At 45.1% G+C, this 15,834-nt stretch overlaps 1 protein-coding gene across 9 annotated transcripts in view; it reads right to left on the reverse strand.

The window, feature by feature from the left end:
- Positions 1–15,834, reverse strand: part of Aff3 (AF4/FMR2 family member 3) — a 502,697-nt gene that overhangs the window by 17,764 nt on the left and 469,099 nt on the right. For all 9 annotated transcript variants that reach the window (XM_031367274.1, XM_031367273.1, XM_031367272.1 and 6 more), the window contains 3 exons: positions 13,954–14,078; positions 10,974–11,175; positions 9,920–10,047 (listed from right to left, as the gene is read on the reverse strand). In XM_031367274.1, coding sequence (XP_031223134.1) covers positions 9,920–10,047; positions 10,974–11,175; positions 13,954–14,078 — 455 coding nt within the window. The remainder of the gene's footprint in view (positions 1–9,919; positions 10,048–10,973; positions 11,176–13,953; positions 14,079–15,834) is intronic.

The following is a 15,834-nucleotide window of genomic DNA, read 5'->3' on the forward strand; positions in this document are numbered from 1 at the left end:
TATGTGATCAATAAACTTGACCTACTCATGAATACCAGCTGGGGCTATGATGTCAGCAGAGACATTAGTCATGGGTTGTTTAACCTATTATGATATGCTTATTTTAAACTGTCTTATTTTAGGTTCTAATGGGTCTTTTACTTCACTGCAATACCTGGTAGTCAGAACGTTCCTTTATTCAAAGAGATCAAGATGCTTAAAAAATCAGTATGTGCTATGATAATGAACACGGGTTGATACCACATTTAATTAACCAAACTAAGAAACAAAATCAGAATCAAAGCAAATATTTAGTTTGAGGTAAAAAAAAATCCATTAGAATAATAACAATAATAAGAGACTCTCAGGACTCAATGGGAGGGACCTTAGATGAAATGCCCAACCGTGGGGAGAGGGAACTTGTAGAGTCCACCTCTAGAAGAAAGACAGGGCATCAAACTGAGGGATGGGGTTGCCATCCCTCAGTCAAAAACTGTGGTCCAGAATTGTTCTTGTCTAAAAGAACTGCAGGAACAAAAATGGAGAAGAGACTGAGGGAAAGGTGACAGGTCTAACTTGGGACCCATCTCAAGGGGAGGCTCCAAAGCCTAACACTATTACTCATGCTATGGTATGCTTATAGACAAGAGCCTAGCATGACTGCCCTCCGAGAGGCCCAACAAGCAGCTGAAAGAGATACTTACAGCCAACCAACGGACAGAAGCTGTGGTCCCTTGTGGTTGAATTAGGAAAAAGCTGAAAGAAGTAGGAGGAGGCTGGCCACATGGGAAGACTAGCAGTCTCAGTTAACCTGGACCCCCAAGATCTCTCAGACACTGAGACACCAACCAGGCAGCATAAGCCAGCTGATACGAGGCCCCCTGGCACATATACAGCAGAGGACTGCCTGGTCTGGCCTCAGTGGTAGAAGACTCGCCAAAACCTTTAGAGATTTGAGGTCCCAGGGAGCGGGGAAGTCTGGTGGGGGTGGGGTCTTGGAGTCAGGGGACAAGAAGAATGGGATGAAGAACTGTGGGAAGATGGACTGGGAGGGGACAACGATTGGACTGTAAAAAAAAAAGTATTTTTTACTGAGAAAAAAAGAAAGTTAGCACGTATTGTCAAGGTTGTGTCAGTATACTGAGGCTGACATGTTGGTCTGTTACCATTAAGAAGTGACAAAGCAGCTGCGGAATTTCCCGAATGTGACTGTCTGTCTATCAGCAATGGCTCCTTCACCATCCTTGCTCCCATTCAGGTCCAAAGCCTTCTGTTCCCCTTGGTGGGTCTCTGCTGTGGCTAAAGGTTTCTTTTGTTAAGGGGGTCTGCTCCCTCCACCTCTGCTTCTCTAGTTCATCTTCTGGGGGCCCACAGCTCCACTCGAATACTTTTTCAGTTGCCTTAACAGAGTGCACCTCCTTCTTTGGCTACAGACTGACTGGTTCAAATTTGGTCAATTTCCACCCTTACTACGTGTTTGCTTCTGCTTCCAAACAAACCGATTTTAGAACATTTTTAGATTTACAGTAAAACTGAGCAGAAATTACGTCATTTCCGTGTGCTCTTTGCTCCACACAGGTACAACCTCCTTCATTACCAGCATCCTGAAGTGAGTACCATTGCCACAGCGGCAAGCCACTGGTGACCCTCCCAAGTCTATGGACTACGTGTCATCTCTTTTCTTTTTTTAAAGTCTTAGTTTTACTCTTATTTTTTTTTTAAGATTTATTTATTTATTTTATATGAGTACACTGTAGCTGTCTTCAGACACACCACGAGAGGGCACTGGATCCCATTACAGATGGTTGTGAGTCACCATGTGGTTGCTGGGATTTGAACTCAGGACCTCTGGAAGAGCAGTCAGTGCTCTAAACCACCGAGCCATCTCTCTAGCCCCTATTCTTATTTTTTTTTTTTTTTTCATCTCACAGCTCTGAGGTCCCACCCATCATTCTGGAAGATGCTGTTTACTGGCTTGTTTCCCCTATTCTTATTTTTTTTTTTAACCTTTATTTTATGTGATGGGTATTCTGTCTACATGTGTGTCTGTATACTATGTACATGTTGGATCCCCTAAGATCTGAGTTACAGTACTTGTGAGCTGCCATGTGGATGCTGGGAATCCAACCCAGGTCTTCTGGAAGAACAACCAGTGCTCTTAACCCCTGAGCCATCTTTCTAGCTCCTAGGGATCATTTCTTGAGGGTTTAGATCCTGTGGGTTTGGAACATTGTGCCATGACACGAATCTGCTGTTAGGGCATCAGGAGGGGCAGAGCTGCTGCTCTGATTGGTCTTTGGCTTCACATCCTGACACAGACAATTAGAACTCTCCTGGAGGCAAGCCTAGACTGACTCTTGAACTTTAGACTCCAGAACGGACAGTGTGAGGCGAGTTTATACTTTTCACTGGTTCTCTGTGTCCGTACTTCCTCTTACCATCCCTCTTCTCTCTCTTTTTTAAACTTAATTTTTTAAAAAATATCTATATGTGTATGAGTACACTGTAGCTGTCTTCAGACACACCACAAAAGGGCACTGGATCCCATTACATGATGGTTGTGAGTTACCATGTGGTTGCTGGGAATTGAACTCAGGACCTCTGGAAGAGCAGCCAGTGCTCTTAACCTCTGAGCTACCTCTCCAGCCCCTATTCCTCTTAAGGAAGAACCATCTGAGTTGGCTTTTTATCATAGTTTTGGGGTCTGTAACTCTACCTCCCTTAGAGTCAATCTAGAAACTTACTCCTTAACCAGTGTTTCTAAAAATGGTTTCTGTTGTTCCACCATCTGGTCCTAAAATCAAAGTCTGGGGCATCTGGAGTCAAATCTCAGTTCAGGTTAGGTATTAGTGAGGGACTCTGAGCAAAGTCTAGGCAGGTTCCATCAGTTTTGATGACCTGCCTTCCTGATTCTGCTCTTCCTTTCTTTTACCCGAAATGTTGTGGTTTCCACTCATTCACCGAGAGTTCACCAAATCCTATCAAGAACCAAAGGTTACTCCTCTTGGAGTCTGACCGCCGTCAGGAACTATTACTTAACTTTTGCTTCCGACTCTTTCCCACCACTACAGAGAATCTGTCTTTACTATACTTGGTGGGTAACTAATTGCCTTCCAAGTTTACAGGGCCATAGTTACTGCATGTGTGCAGCTTGGCCACAGGCACATTTCAGCAGGAACCACACCTCTGACCTCTTTGGTCTTCCCCACCTACAGTAATCTGTGAATTGTACTGAATTTCTTCTGAGCTGAGGGAAGAGTGTTGCCTTCTGAGAGGGCGCAGGCATCATAAGCCAATGAGCCGGAGACTGTCTCCATGGCAACTTGAAATTCTCCACATCATTATCTGCTTGTTCTACACTCCAGTATCTAAGTTTGGTCATTTTTTGTGTGTGTGTCCTGTTTTATAGAACACACCACTAAAAGATTGTCATTTTAAATGTATTTTGTTCCCATGAAAAAAAACTCTCTTGATCATAAGTTATGGCATCTTAGATTTCACAGATTTTCTAAGTTACCCTTAGAGATGGCAGGCGCTGATAGCCCCTAATGTGTGTCCTTCAATCAATGCTGTTTTTATCCTTAGCACGTGAATGCATCTTTCAAACCTGATGTGGAGGCTGAGTCACGGACACACAGCAGTGCCTGTGGGTAAGTAACACATTTAATTTTCTGACTGGATCCTGGCAGCTACAACAGTAACCTGCCACGCTAAAGGAAAACCTGGTGCTGTCTATGGACCATTTACAAACACTCTCGTTAGAATCCGCTTTGCATATAATGGAGGGCTCACTATACTAAGCACAGAAAATTGCCTGAAGATTGGCCCATTTTCTCCTCTCAGGTGATTTCTGCTGCTATGCTCTTAAACCAGGCCATTATAAAGCCATTGGTACCAATGGGACGTCACTCAGACTGTCCAGCATGGCTGTGGACTCACGCTAATCTGAAGGTACTCCTCTCCGCAGCTGTATACAAGTCAGTAGGAAAAATGAAATTGTCCTTACCCCTGTCAGTGGTACAGAATCTAATATATCAAAGCCTCTGAAATAAACCTAATGGCCTCAGTGCAAAATACATTTTTCACCTAATCTGTCTTTAAGTGGGAAAATCTAGAGTCTTTACACTTCTGTAATAATACCTTGTGCATTATTTTTTATAGTGTTTTATGATGGTCATGGACACACCGGATAAATGTTCAATTAAACATGGAAATGGAAGAGCATCCGGTGCTCCACCGAAATCACAGAAATCAGGATTGTTTGATGGCAGAGCCAGAGCTCAGCCATGAGCACCTTTGTTCTAATAGGTCAGTGTAACAAAAGCAATTGGTGTACTTGATCCAAACAGGACGTTTCCTTTTCTTTTCTTCCATCAGCATCATCTACAAACACATGGCCATGGCCTTGAGCGGCAGCAGCGTGCAGGCGACCTGACACATCTGAGCACAGGAGCTTTAGAGAGGACTTGGGGTTTTGTTCTCCTTCCTGGCTGAGAGAGCAGAGAGATGAATGGCCTCCCACAGAGAGGCTGGCACACTGCTTTCTGTAATTCCTACCTCTTTGAAAGGCCGGCCCTTCCTTAGAGCAAGCCTGTTTTGTGCAAACTGGCAGGGATGAGAGCTCACTGTGTTTGAACAAAACAGGTTTCTGGGTGTGGAGAAATCGGGATGGTTTGCTTGGAGAAACTGAAATCCTCATCAGACAGAGGAGCAATGATGGTATCAACTAGACTTCTCTCTCCTTCGATACCCCCAGTCTGATTTGGCATGCCCTAGCTGTGTCCTCAGCTTTCAGGTCCTTGTTCCAGAAGGAGCCAGACCATGCAAGAGGTTAAATGTTTCTTTTTCACACATAAACTGTTTTGTAGTGCTAGCTTTGCAGAACTGGGCAACAAACTCAGCTTCATGCACACCATGCAAGTGTTCTCCCGCCTGGTCCCCCTAGCAGTCACTGTGTTGCTGTCTGCACACATCTTGTGGATGTAGCTACGATCCCTATGCAGCTTTGTTTCTCGATACCGACTGGAATCCCAAGGAGCCTGGAACCTGGCTTCTCCAGAGGGGGAGCACCCCATGCCACATTCCTTACAGCACCCAGAGTATATTTCTCAGGTTGTGCTGGCTAAGGCAGACAAGGTTTTAATCATTTAAGCAACTTTTACTGGAATGGAAAACCATCTGTCTTAATCACTGTTCCTCTCTGTGTTGGATGTTTCAACGATCGCCTTTAGCAAAGCCTGAAGGTTTGGTAAGAGAGGGATGTGTCCTTTTCCTTCCACAGACGTTTCTGTTTTTCCATCCCTCAGAATAAAGTAGGGACCCAACCTGAGACGGGGGATGAGCAATGGAAACAATCCCCTAAGAACAAAAAGGTGGGGTCCAGCTTTGCTGCCGCGAGGTCTCCCTTAGGACAACAGTGCCTTGGAAAGGTCCCCGGAGTGCCCTGCCTATGACAATATGGCCTATGCAAAAATCCTACTTGGTTTCCTTTGATTAAGTCATGCTGCGGGAGATTCGACCTCTCATATACGGGAATCTTCTCTTGCTCTATAAAATTAAAACCCTCTTAGCTAGGAGACTGTGCCACGTAATTACCTTATAAATGTTAAGCCCCAATCCCTTCCTGCCAGTCATGGTTCCCATGCTCATGGCCTTCAGCACTGTGTCCCAGGGAGTCCTCTTTCAGCTCGGGAGGTTGGGGGTGGGGGGAATGGGTAGCTCTGCTCCTGATACTGGCATCATGGGGACAGATGGGACATTTGGTAGATGGGCTGGGTGCTCTGGTCGTGACTGCCTCTTCCATGGAAATACGGGCAGGGGACGGCACATCCTTCAGCGAGCAGCAGGCAGTGCTGGCCTCCAGCCCCGCTGGCTTCCAACACAGCAATATGACTGGCAGGAGCTGGGCTTCATTCCTAGCCAAGCAGCTCCATGAATTCAGGGTTTCTGGACTGAGGCTTCCCATCCCACATCTCTCTCAATTCTCCTTGGCCAAAGCTCCCTGCCACTAATTACGATACCAAATAATATACAGCTCACAGCTTTGCACTAATAAGACCAGCATCTAAGATGTGGGTTGAACCAAGCACTGACACTCCTTGATATAAATTCTCAGATTCTGTCTTTTAAAAGACAAGTCTGTTTGCCACCTTCCTCCCGAAGCTGTGGAGTAGTAACTGTCCCTGCTTTTCATGCTTTTGTGGAATGTCAGGGGAGGAGGGGCTGTCAGACTGCTGCTAGTCTGCGCCTGCAGCTTACCAAGAGCAAGGCGACCTTGATTCAGGTTCTAAAATAAGAGCTATCCCCTTCAGTTCATTTGCATCCTCAAAGCACTAACTACTGCTTAATTGGTAAGAAACACAGGAAGTGGGATGTGGAAGGCCATGAATCTAAGCGTTCTTTCATGCAAGTTCACGGAAAAAGAAAGATAGAAAGATTCAGGCCCTCCCCTGGGAAAGGTATTTATAACTCATCTCTATTTATTCAGTACTCATTCTTGACAGCCTGGTGGATTCAGTTGTTGTCTGACTTGTATGTTTATTCAACCATTAACAAGTATTTATAATACAAAAGGATGAATTTCCTTTTTTTTTTTTTTTTTTAAAAAAAGCTATTTGACTGCGGCTTGGGTGGATGGGGTAGATGTACATGGGAGTCTTCCCCTTCTCTGTGGAGAAAAGGGGGAATGGGGGAGGTGAGGTGAGAGCCAGGACCCAGAGGAGAGGAGGGAGGGGAAGCTGGGCCTGGGTTGCAAAGTAAATAACTAAATCAACGAATGAAAACAAACTAACTAAACCAGAACCTGGCATCTGTTACTCTTTTGGATCACTCTAGTGGTTTCCCATCAGCTGCTCAATGCCTCTGGCCCTAATGATCCGGCCCCTTCCTTTCTTCTCCTGGCAGCCTCTCTGTTCATCTCAGCGCCCACTGATGCCCCAGTGAAGATAAGCCAAATAATGTGGCAGGGGCTGAGGACTTTCTTGGCCAGGAAGCTGCCAGGGCAGAAGATGTCAGGTAAAAGAGAAGAAAAGGAAGTGAGAGGAAGGAAGTGAGAGGAGGGAAGGAAGTGAGAGAAGGGAAGGAAGTGAGGGGGGAAGGAAGTGAGAGGAGGGAAGGAAGTGAGAAGAAGAGGGAGTGAGAGGAGGAAAAGGAAATGAGAGGTGGGAAGGAAAAGAGGAGGAAAAGGAAATGAGAGGTGGGAAGGAAGTGAGAGGAAGGAAGTGAGAGGAAAAAAGGAAGTGAGAGGAAGGAAGTGAGAGGAGGGAAGGAAGTTAGAAGAGGGAGTGAGAGGAGGAAAAGGAAATGAGAGGTGGGAAGGAAAAGAGGAGGAAAAATCCAATGGGAAAGGGGAGGGAAGGAAGGGCTTATTTGCATCACCTGCCTAGGAATAGTACCACCCATAGTGGGCTGGGCTTCTGCACCAACTGACACTCAAGAGAATGCCCCATAAATGTAACCACAGGCCATTTCTCATGGAGACAGTTGCTTAACTGAGGTTTCCTCTTTCTGGGTGTGTCAAGTTATTATGCTTGACAAGGTATGTATGTATAAATATCTTAATACCTTTATAAATACCTTAAAGGTATGTATAAATACCTTTCCCAGGGGAGGGCCTGAATCTTTTTATCTTTCTTTATCCGTAAAGTTGCATGAAAGAACGCTAATTATGACAGAAGGGAAAGAAGAAAAGGGACATGGGAGGGAGCACACATGAAGGAGGAAGAAGAGGAAAAGAAGCTGATACAAACTAAGATAAAGAACTAAGAGGGAAGAGAAGGGTGGGAAGAGGAGTAGTCACAGTAGTGGTGGTTGTAGCGGTCTACCCTGGGCTTCTCTCCTCGACTCTGGAGAATAACAGAATGAACTCATCATTATATCCTGGCTGTTGCCTGTACTTGGCACATAGTAGGTGCTTTGTGTGTAGCCATTAGATATGTAAGGCATTTTGCATGTCTGGTGACTCTGATTTCTTGGGGGGACAGCTATTTTTATGGTTTAAAGGGAGAGACAATGTTGGTTCTTTGCCTTTTGGGTTTTTAGAACCTTCCCACAGCTTTCTTAGACCAGTGGCTGTTTCTGTTGTGCGTTTAATTTTACTAACAGAGGTTGCAGATCATCTGGGGCACTGGCCGCTCCTCTGCATGCACAGGGTGTGGAAGAGTGCTTTTCCATTTCTTTCTACCATATCCTAATAGAACACACAGTCCCAGCACAGGCAACAGCCAGAGTGACACATCTTGCCAACGGGCAGAGCCTCTGCCCTGGTACAGACAAGGAACATAATGAGAAACACTTCTCCCCATAAAAAGTTTGAGAAACTTCAGATATTGGGCTGCTCTTTCTGAATCAGCCCTCTGTTTTGAACACTGGTGAAGCCATTAAACTTATTTTCTCACAAATACTTGTTTTTTTCTTCTTGTCTTTATTATGGTTCCCATATCATATACTGGAAATATTTGGTGTTTTGGGCACCTTAATGCCTAACACTTCTGTTACCAGCTATGACTCCAACCCACAAATCCTACAATCACCTTAATTATTGCTCTAATTGTGTCTGTTTTAAAATATGACTAAAATTCACAGAGACAATTTCTACCCCAAGTCCACAGTTGACCATCTGACTGCTGTCCCAAGGGCCAATGAGCACCTACCATTGTGCTCAGCAAAGGGGAAAAATGAACAAAGTGGATGCTGGAGCAGTTGAAGGGAGGGAGGGTCGCATGCATGGAGCTGGCATGCATCTCCAGTCACCAGAGGAGGAAGTAAGACCTCACTCTCCAGATTCAGTTTCCTTAGCACATGCTTTTTTAAAAATGATACAGAGATGCACATCTGGCTTCCAACCCCTGAACTCTGTGCCCTGGTAAATGTATAAAGTCTAATTAGTACGTAAAAGATTACCACTCGGTATAGGTCCGACAGAGAAGCAGATAACACATGTCTATACTTGGGTGAGGATGAGGGAGGGCTGTCAAAGAGTGAGCAAGAGTGTGATCCTAGCAGGGTGCCTGAGGCTCCCCAGATGCTGCTGCTTGTGTGGCACCCCCAAGGAGGGAAGCAGTCATCACTGGTATTATTGATCTTTCTGAGAAGGGGCTGGGACATGTTGAGAGCAGTTGATATTCTGACTTCCAGAGGGCTTACAGCTTACAGTCTCTGCAGTTGGACTGTAAGCCACCAGAGGGCAGGAATCTTCTGCCTGCTGTTTCTGGAGACTGCATGTTTGTGGGTCAGCTAACAATGGAAAGCAAGATTCAGGCCGAACTCATGAAACCCCACCTTCTGCCTCCTTGACACCTGCTTTCTCCCTGGAACACTAAATTATCTTTGGCTCACTAAAGAATGGCTGGCCAGTCTTCTTACTCACCTTCCACTCCTTTCTCCTTGTGAGCTAGTGCTGGCTATGGGAGATGCATTCAGGTTTTTGCAGTAGAAGTGGACAGAGGATGCAGGACTAGCTGTTCTATATAAGGCCTGTTTACACTGTTATAAAGAACCCACGTCTCGCCAGAAAACAGCCTTCAGGGGTAAATCGATATTATTCTTTGGCCATTCTAATTTACAAAACCAACGTGCTTCTTTTGGTTTTGTAAATCCTATCCTTTAATCCATATCCTTAGAAATAAGACTCCCTGGGGGCTGGAGAGAGAGCTTAGCAGTTAAGAGTCTACCCCGCTCTTGCAGAGGGCTTATGTTTAGTTCCAGAACCCACACTGGGCGATCCATGAATACCCACACTCATGGACACATACCCAGACAGATACATACATAATTAAAGAAGAAATAAGGTCCATCAGTTCAGTTTTCTTCAGTTTCCTGAAAACTTCCTTTGAGAGGAGCATTGAAATGACTATATTGTGCAAGGGCAAGCAACCATATCATAAATGAGAGGCAGTGACTTCCTTCTACGTTCTTCTTCCTCACCATATTAAGAACTTACATGTCATCGAAGATCAGTTTCTGTCTCTTGCAGTCCCTGTGGCCATTGGAACCTGGAGACCACGGCTCAGTCTGGGGCCGTGACTTGCCATGGAGGATGCCATTTTCGGAACTGTTGTGAGATGCCTTCTAAATAAAAAATGAGACAGAAGCCACTAAGACATGGCTACTTGGCCGAGAGAGCCACTCGATACTTTTTTAACCCACAGAATATCACTCTTCTATACTAGACATGATGGTGATCTTGCTTCAATAAAGAAAAAGGCTGTGTATTCTTTATCCAAAATGCTGAGGACCATAAGTGATTTTTTTGGGAGGTAGAACCCAAGTCTAAGTATGAAACTCATCTGTTTTTCTCCCCACGCATGTAGTAATTATATATACATTAAAGCAATTGTATGCTGTATGTTTTAAAACAGTTTTGTGAATCTATCCTAGGAGGAGGTCAGGTGTGGAATGACCCATTTGCAAAATTATGTTGGTGTTCAGCAAGTTTCAGATCTTGGAACCCTTTGGATTAGGGATGCCCAGCCTGTGCATATCTAGGTATCAAGCTGCACCGGTTGTCAATTCTTTCTCACGGCAATATGAAAATAGCTGTCTTATGCTCCTTTCATGGGTGGGAGAACAGACTGGGTGGGTTGGGCAACTTTCTCAAGTTCAAATACTAACCATGGGTGGAGGCCTGGGGCTTGTATTTTTCCCCGGTTTAGATACATATCAGAATCATAGGGAAGCCTGCTAAAACAGATTGCAGGCTTAGCTCCTGCTTTAGTAGATCTAGGGTAGGGTTTAAGGATTCTCTCATTCTCTCTCTCTCTCTCTCTCTCTCTCTCTCTCCCTCCCTCCCTCCTTCCCTCCCTCCCTCCAGATAAGGGTTTGATATGTAAATCAGGCTGATTTTGAACAACCTCACCTCAGCCTGCTGAATGCTAGGATTACGGGTGTGGCCTGCTGCCACCCTCCCTGTGAGAATGTGTATTTCTAAGCAAGGGTCAGAGTGGTGGGCTCACAATTTTACTGAGTTTATTTAGAAAGGGAGGGCCTTGACAAACCGTGAGGTCCCCAGCATGCGTCTGCTGCTGGCTCTCAGCCTTAGGCTCTTTGTTGGAAGCCACTGAAGTCAACAACCCATTGCCATGAGGTCGGTTGGAAGAAGTCAAATCCTCACTGGAGTATTTGTGTTTACATGCGTCAGAGAGTGGCGAAGTGGGCGACCGGAGCATCTTTTCATTTTTGTTTATTGGTATTGCCAAGCTGAAAAGAGAAACAGCAACAGTCTGCACAGGAGAGAAAGGCTGTGCTTCTTGTACGGCCCAACCTCTCATTTAACATCTCCTGGCAGGAAGAAGTTTCTTGGGAATTATTTTGGCGAAGTGACTTTCTGGTATCAGGACCACAGTAAACAATAAACAGATCTCATGCTTGGTTTCTTTTCTTTATCAGGATACACTGTAATCTTGAGTTCCTGCCAATGAAGGACTAAGGAGAGTGACATGTCCACATTCTCAGTTCTTCATCAAGGTGTCTACAAATAGTGAAGAAACAAGCTTTTCCTCACGAGCCTCAGTAGCTTGGAAAAGCCAAGCAACAACAACAGCAGGAAACTGAGCTCTCAGTTTCTTAGAGGGCACCCACTGGCCAGTGACTGAGTCTGTAGGATACAGTCATAGAACATCAGGGTGACTCCAGGGCCTGAAGCCACTTTCCAACTATGGAGTCTCAGAATTCACCAGACACTGATCAGAATAAACACAGAACAAAGCAACTGGTACCTGAAACCACAATTTCTGAGCCTTACCTCTCACTTTTACCTTAAAGACTATTGCCTATTCTTAAACACAATTTCTCCAAATCAACCATCAGAGAAGACAGATTCACTTCCACTAAGGTCTCACAGTGTCTATGACGATGCTTCTTGCTGGGGATCTATGTGTTTTGCCTTAGGAAGAAGACTTGCTTGTGAAGGATATGTTATCCTGAAAGAGTCAATCACTGCTAACCAAAGATGCCCATGGCGTCACCTAATACAATTTACACAACGAAACAGTAAAACCAATGAAGGTTTAGTTGTGACTCCTGGGGTTCTGATGGGTTAATTGTATGTGTTGGTTATCAGAGCAAACAAGCCATTAAGTCACTTCAAAAGCAATTTCCTTAGCTGGTAGTCACAGTGGGAATCTTAAGCACTGGCCTCTAAATTAAACAGCAAAGTTCTTTAACATCATGCAAATAGATACGTGCAGAGACAGAATTTCTGGTTCCAAAAGTACTCGGTCTATAACATGTTAGAGACAACTGTTCTGGGTGAGTCTCAAGTTGTACCTGCTGAAGGGAAGGATGCTGATGTTAAGGATGGAGGTGGGAAGCCTGAAAGCAATCATTTCTTGACATGGGAGTGCAAAACCCTGCTCCTAAGTGTCTATTATTTTACATTCTTTATGTGTCATGAAGAACAAATTATGACATTAAATATAATCATGGGTATATCTGACTGTTCCCTCTTCTTCATTGTGAGTTTACATAGAGGACCAAAGAAGCATCCTCTTGGAGAGCTAGCTGGGCGCTCAGCTCTATGCTCTCCTGCAGTGGTAAAACTTGGCGGATCTGTGAGAAGCACAATCCCAGAGCTTCAGGGGCCACCTTTCCCAGCCAGCTGCTATCCTGTTTGCTCACATTGTATCGCTAAGTGTTCTCACTCACACTGTCTCGCTACTTAGTGTCAGCAAAGCAATCAGATATGTCAGAGGCTCTGCCTGACAGTGTGAGGGCAAGAGATTTTAAACTCCAGGTCCATGACTTTGGCTGGCAGAAAGGTCCAACCATCACCGTCACTCTCAAACATCTCAGCTCTCTTTGGAGCATCTTCTTTAGTCCCAAGCAAGGGCAAGGACTGGAAGAACGGTTAAGCTGGAGTCACCTTAGGGACACCCACACTTGTGCCTCAGCAGAAACCACCGTGCTTTCTTGTTATACCAAAGTTGTTACAGACACCTTGAAATATCATCCATGTTCATCACTATGCAGCGGTTACAACTGTCACTAGATAGGAAGGTTATTTAATGCACTGACAAATACACATAAAACATTCTGCACATTAAAGAGACATATATCATGGGGCAAAGTCCCTCTATTCCCATTTCCCTAGTCCTTGGAAATGCACAGAGGACTATGGGAGCACTGAGTATCTGCTCCCTCCTGTGCAGGGCTTCAGCACCCTCAAGGTGATCCGCACAGCACCATCGGCCTGTGTGCCTCTGCTCTCCAATTTCATCTTTGACTCTCAGCGCTGCTCTACATCTTCCCCAACCTTTCAGTTTACATTTTTATGTGCTGTGCAGACCATTAATCTCCCCTTTAAAGTCCTCTATGTATAGTCAGGGAGAGCGAGAGGTGTCTCAGTAGAGGAACAGCGGGGTCTGGGCCGAAGTGCTTCTAAATGGAAAAGCCTCTATAACTGAAGCTAAGCTTCTTGCTTTAATGAATACCTGGGACCTTGTCTTGCTGGAGGACCATTTATCACAGAAGGAGGTGGTGTGTGGGTGCCTGTGCTATTCCTCTAGAGGAATCACTGGGTGGTGGTTTGACCTTGGAAGCACATATCCTTTTTAAGTCCACAATTTGTCTACGCCCAAGAGCTTAGGTAGTATCACCTGCAGACTCAAAGTGAGGATTTCCTAAGTCCTTGGGGTTTTATGTTCTTATGTCCTTAGCAGCTACTATTAAAATACTAGCTTGTAATGTTTGGTTATCACATTTGGGGGAAGAGATCATCTCTGGGGAGTATAGAGCTCAGAGCTGTGCTGCCTGGTTGCTGGTCTCTGGTTACATGGAAGGACCTGCCATAGCTGTCAAAAGCAGAGCTAGAGACTATCATTAGACCTAAGTATCAGCTTTGGTTAATCTGAAGGGAGCAAGCCCTCAGACTCAGATTACAACAATCCAAAGGGTCTCCAGTCTCCTCAACACAGCACGTGACTTTCAGAGTCAGTGACCTGCTCCAGTTTACCCCTACCTTCCAGGGAACAGGCTTACCTGTTGATGGTCATGTTGCAGTGGCTGCCGGACAAGGTGTTATTAGTGGAGGCGGCGAGGCGTGAAGCACTCTCCTTCTTTCCCTGGGCCTTCTTTATCTCCCTGTAGTCATCTTCATTGTCACACTGGATGGTAATAAGCAAAAGCCAATCAGCTTTGGACTCTGAGGGGTGCCAGTGAGCTGCAGGACACTGTGGTCTCACAGCAAGGCCTCTTGGTAGGTGTCCCTGCCTAGCTCCTCTAGAGAAGGAGCCCTTGGTGTAGCGTCCACTCAGTGAACTAGGAGGACATGTGTTAGATTTATGAATGGCTTAGTGAAGGGAAAGATATCATGTTGTAATCAAAATATGGATGATGAGAGCTGCTTAGTGTTTAGCTTCGCAGACCAGATCTGGCCTGAATTAGCCTGTGGCGCCACTACACCTCATCCCTTACTGGTATCAGAATAAAGTATACGAGGTGTGCTCTGCCCAAGCTTATTGGAGTAACCATGGTGAGAAACTCCAGCTTTGCCTCTTTAAAGTCAGGCGTGCCTTTAGTGAATGGCAAGCAGCAGCTGTTGCCTGGTGTGCTTTACTTCCAGCTCACAATTTCCAGTCCCGAACACTTTAAAGTTCCTTTTGGAAAGATAGGACTTGGGCTGGGTTCTTGCTGCACAAATGTGTTTGACTCTACAGTGTCAGGGTACAATTGAAATACACTCCCCAGCTACTTCTGGAGAGACAAGAGCTTAATCCTGGGTGGCATCCCCAGGACTGTATGGGGGTGTTTTCCAGGAGAAAATGTAAGCATAAAAGACATACAGAACTTGAGTCTTTTTAGCTAGGACTGTGTCAAGCAGCCTCTGCCATAGACGATCTTCAAAGTGCATGTTGTTACAATGGCCCCATGAAGAGTCCAAAGCCAGCTTTAAGTCCTTCGTTGTCAGTTATGGAGCTTCAGTAGGGGGGACCCAGCTGTGTCAGTCTGTGTAGGGAGTCTGGTTAGTCATTTGCCCTCTCCAGCCCTCCCATGGAGAATGGGTGGCACAGGGAATTGTGATGTTCTCTATTGAATGGGAAGCTAGTTCCCTTGTTCTTGGCAGACAGGCAATTGACACATTTGGTCCTGCAAAGTAAAAGGCACTTGCTGCCAAGCCTGATGACCTGAGTTCAATTCCTAGGACCCATGTTGTGGAAATAAACAACTAACTCTCACAAATTTGTCTTCTGACCCTGATGTGTGTGTGTGTGTGTGTGTGTGTGCGCACACACACACACAGAGTATATAAATCATTGAAAAAAGCCTTTGTATATATAATAAGAACAAAAGGAAGAAGCTAGTCTTTGGTGGCCCTTCTTTTCCAAGGTTCAAGTTCTACTTTATAGGGATAAGCTATTTATTGTTACTATGTGAAGAAAGACATTATGTGCCTGTATCATAAATTCTCTTGCTGATAATAAAGATGACTGTAACCAGGAGAGACAATGCCTTTGACATATACCCTTCCAAAATGAGGAATTCCTTCATTTTGACCAGGAGGATTGTCTAATAAACATTACTTCCAAGTCACCTTATTTAATCAGTCTCCTTTTTCCCCTGCATTCTGCCTGGATCTGCACATTCAATAAATCTTGCCTGAATAATCATTTCTTCAGGCCAGGGGCAGTGCTTAAGGCTTAAGTATCCACAGCTATAAGATGTGATGGTACTTCCTTAGTGCATGTGTATAACAACCACTTATGCAGTTATTGGAGGACACACAACTGCAGACACCCACAGTCCAGACCAGCAGCTTGTTATCTGGGATCTACCCCTCGCCCTCCAGTGCAGAGAGAGAGAGAGAGGAAGAGAGAGGAAGAGAGAGAGAGAGAAAGAGAGAGGAAGAGAGAGAGAGAGAGA

Source organism: Mastomys coucha, unplaced genomic scaffold, assembly GCF_008632895.1.
Source record: "Mastomys coucha isolate ucsf_1 unplaced genomic scaffold, UCSF_Mcou_1 pScaffold14, whole genome shotgun sequence".
NCBI lineage: Eukaryota > Metazoa > Chordata > Mammalia > Rodentia > Muridae > Mastomys > Mastomys coucha.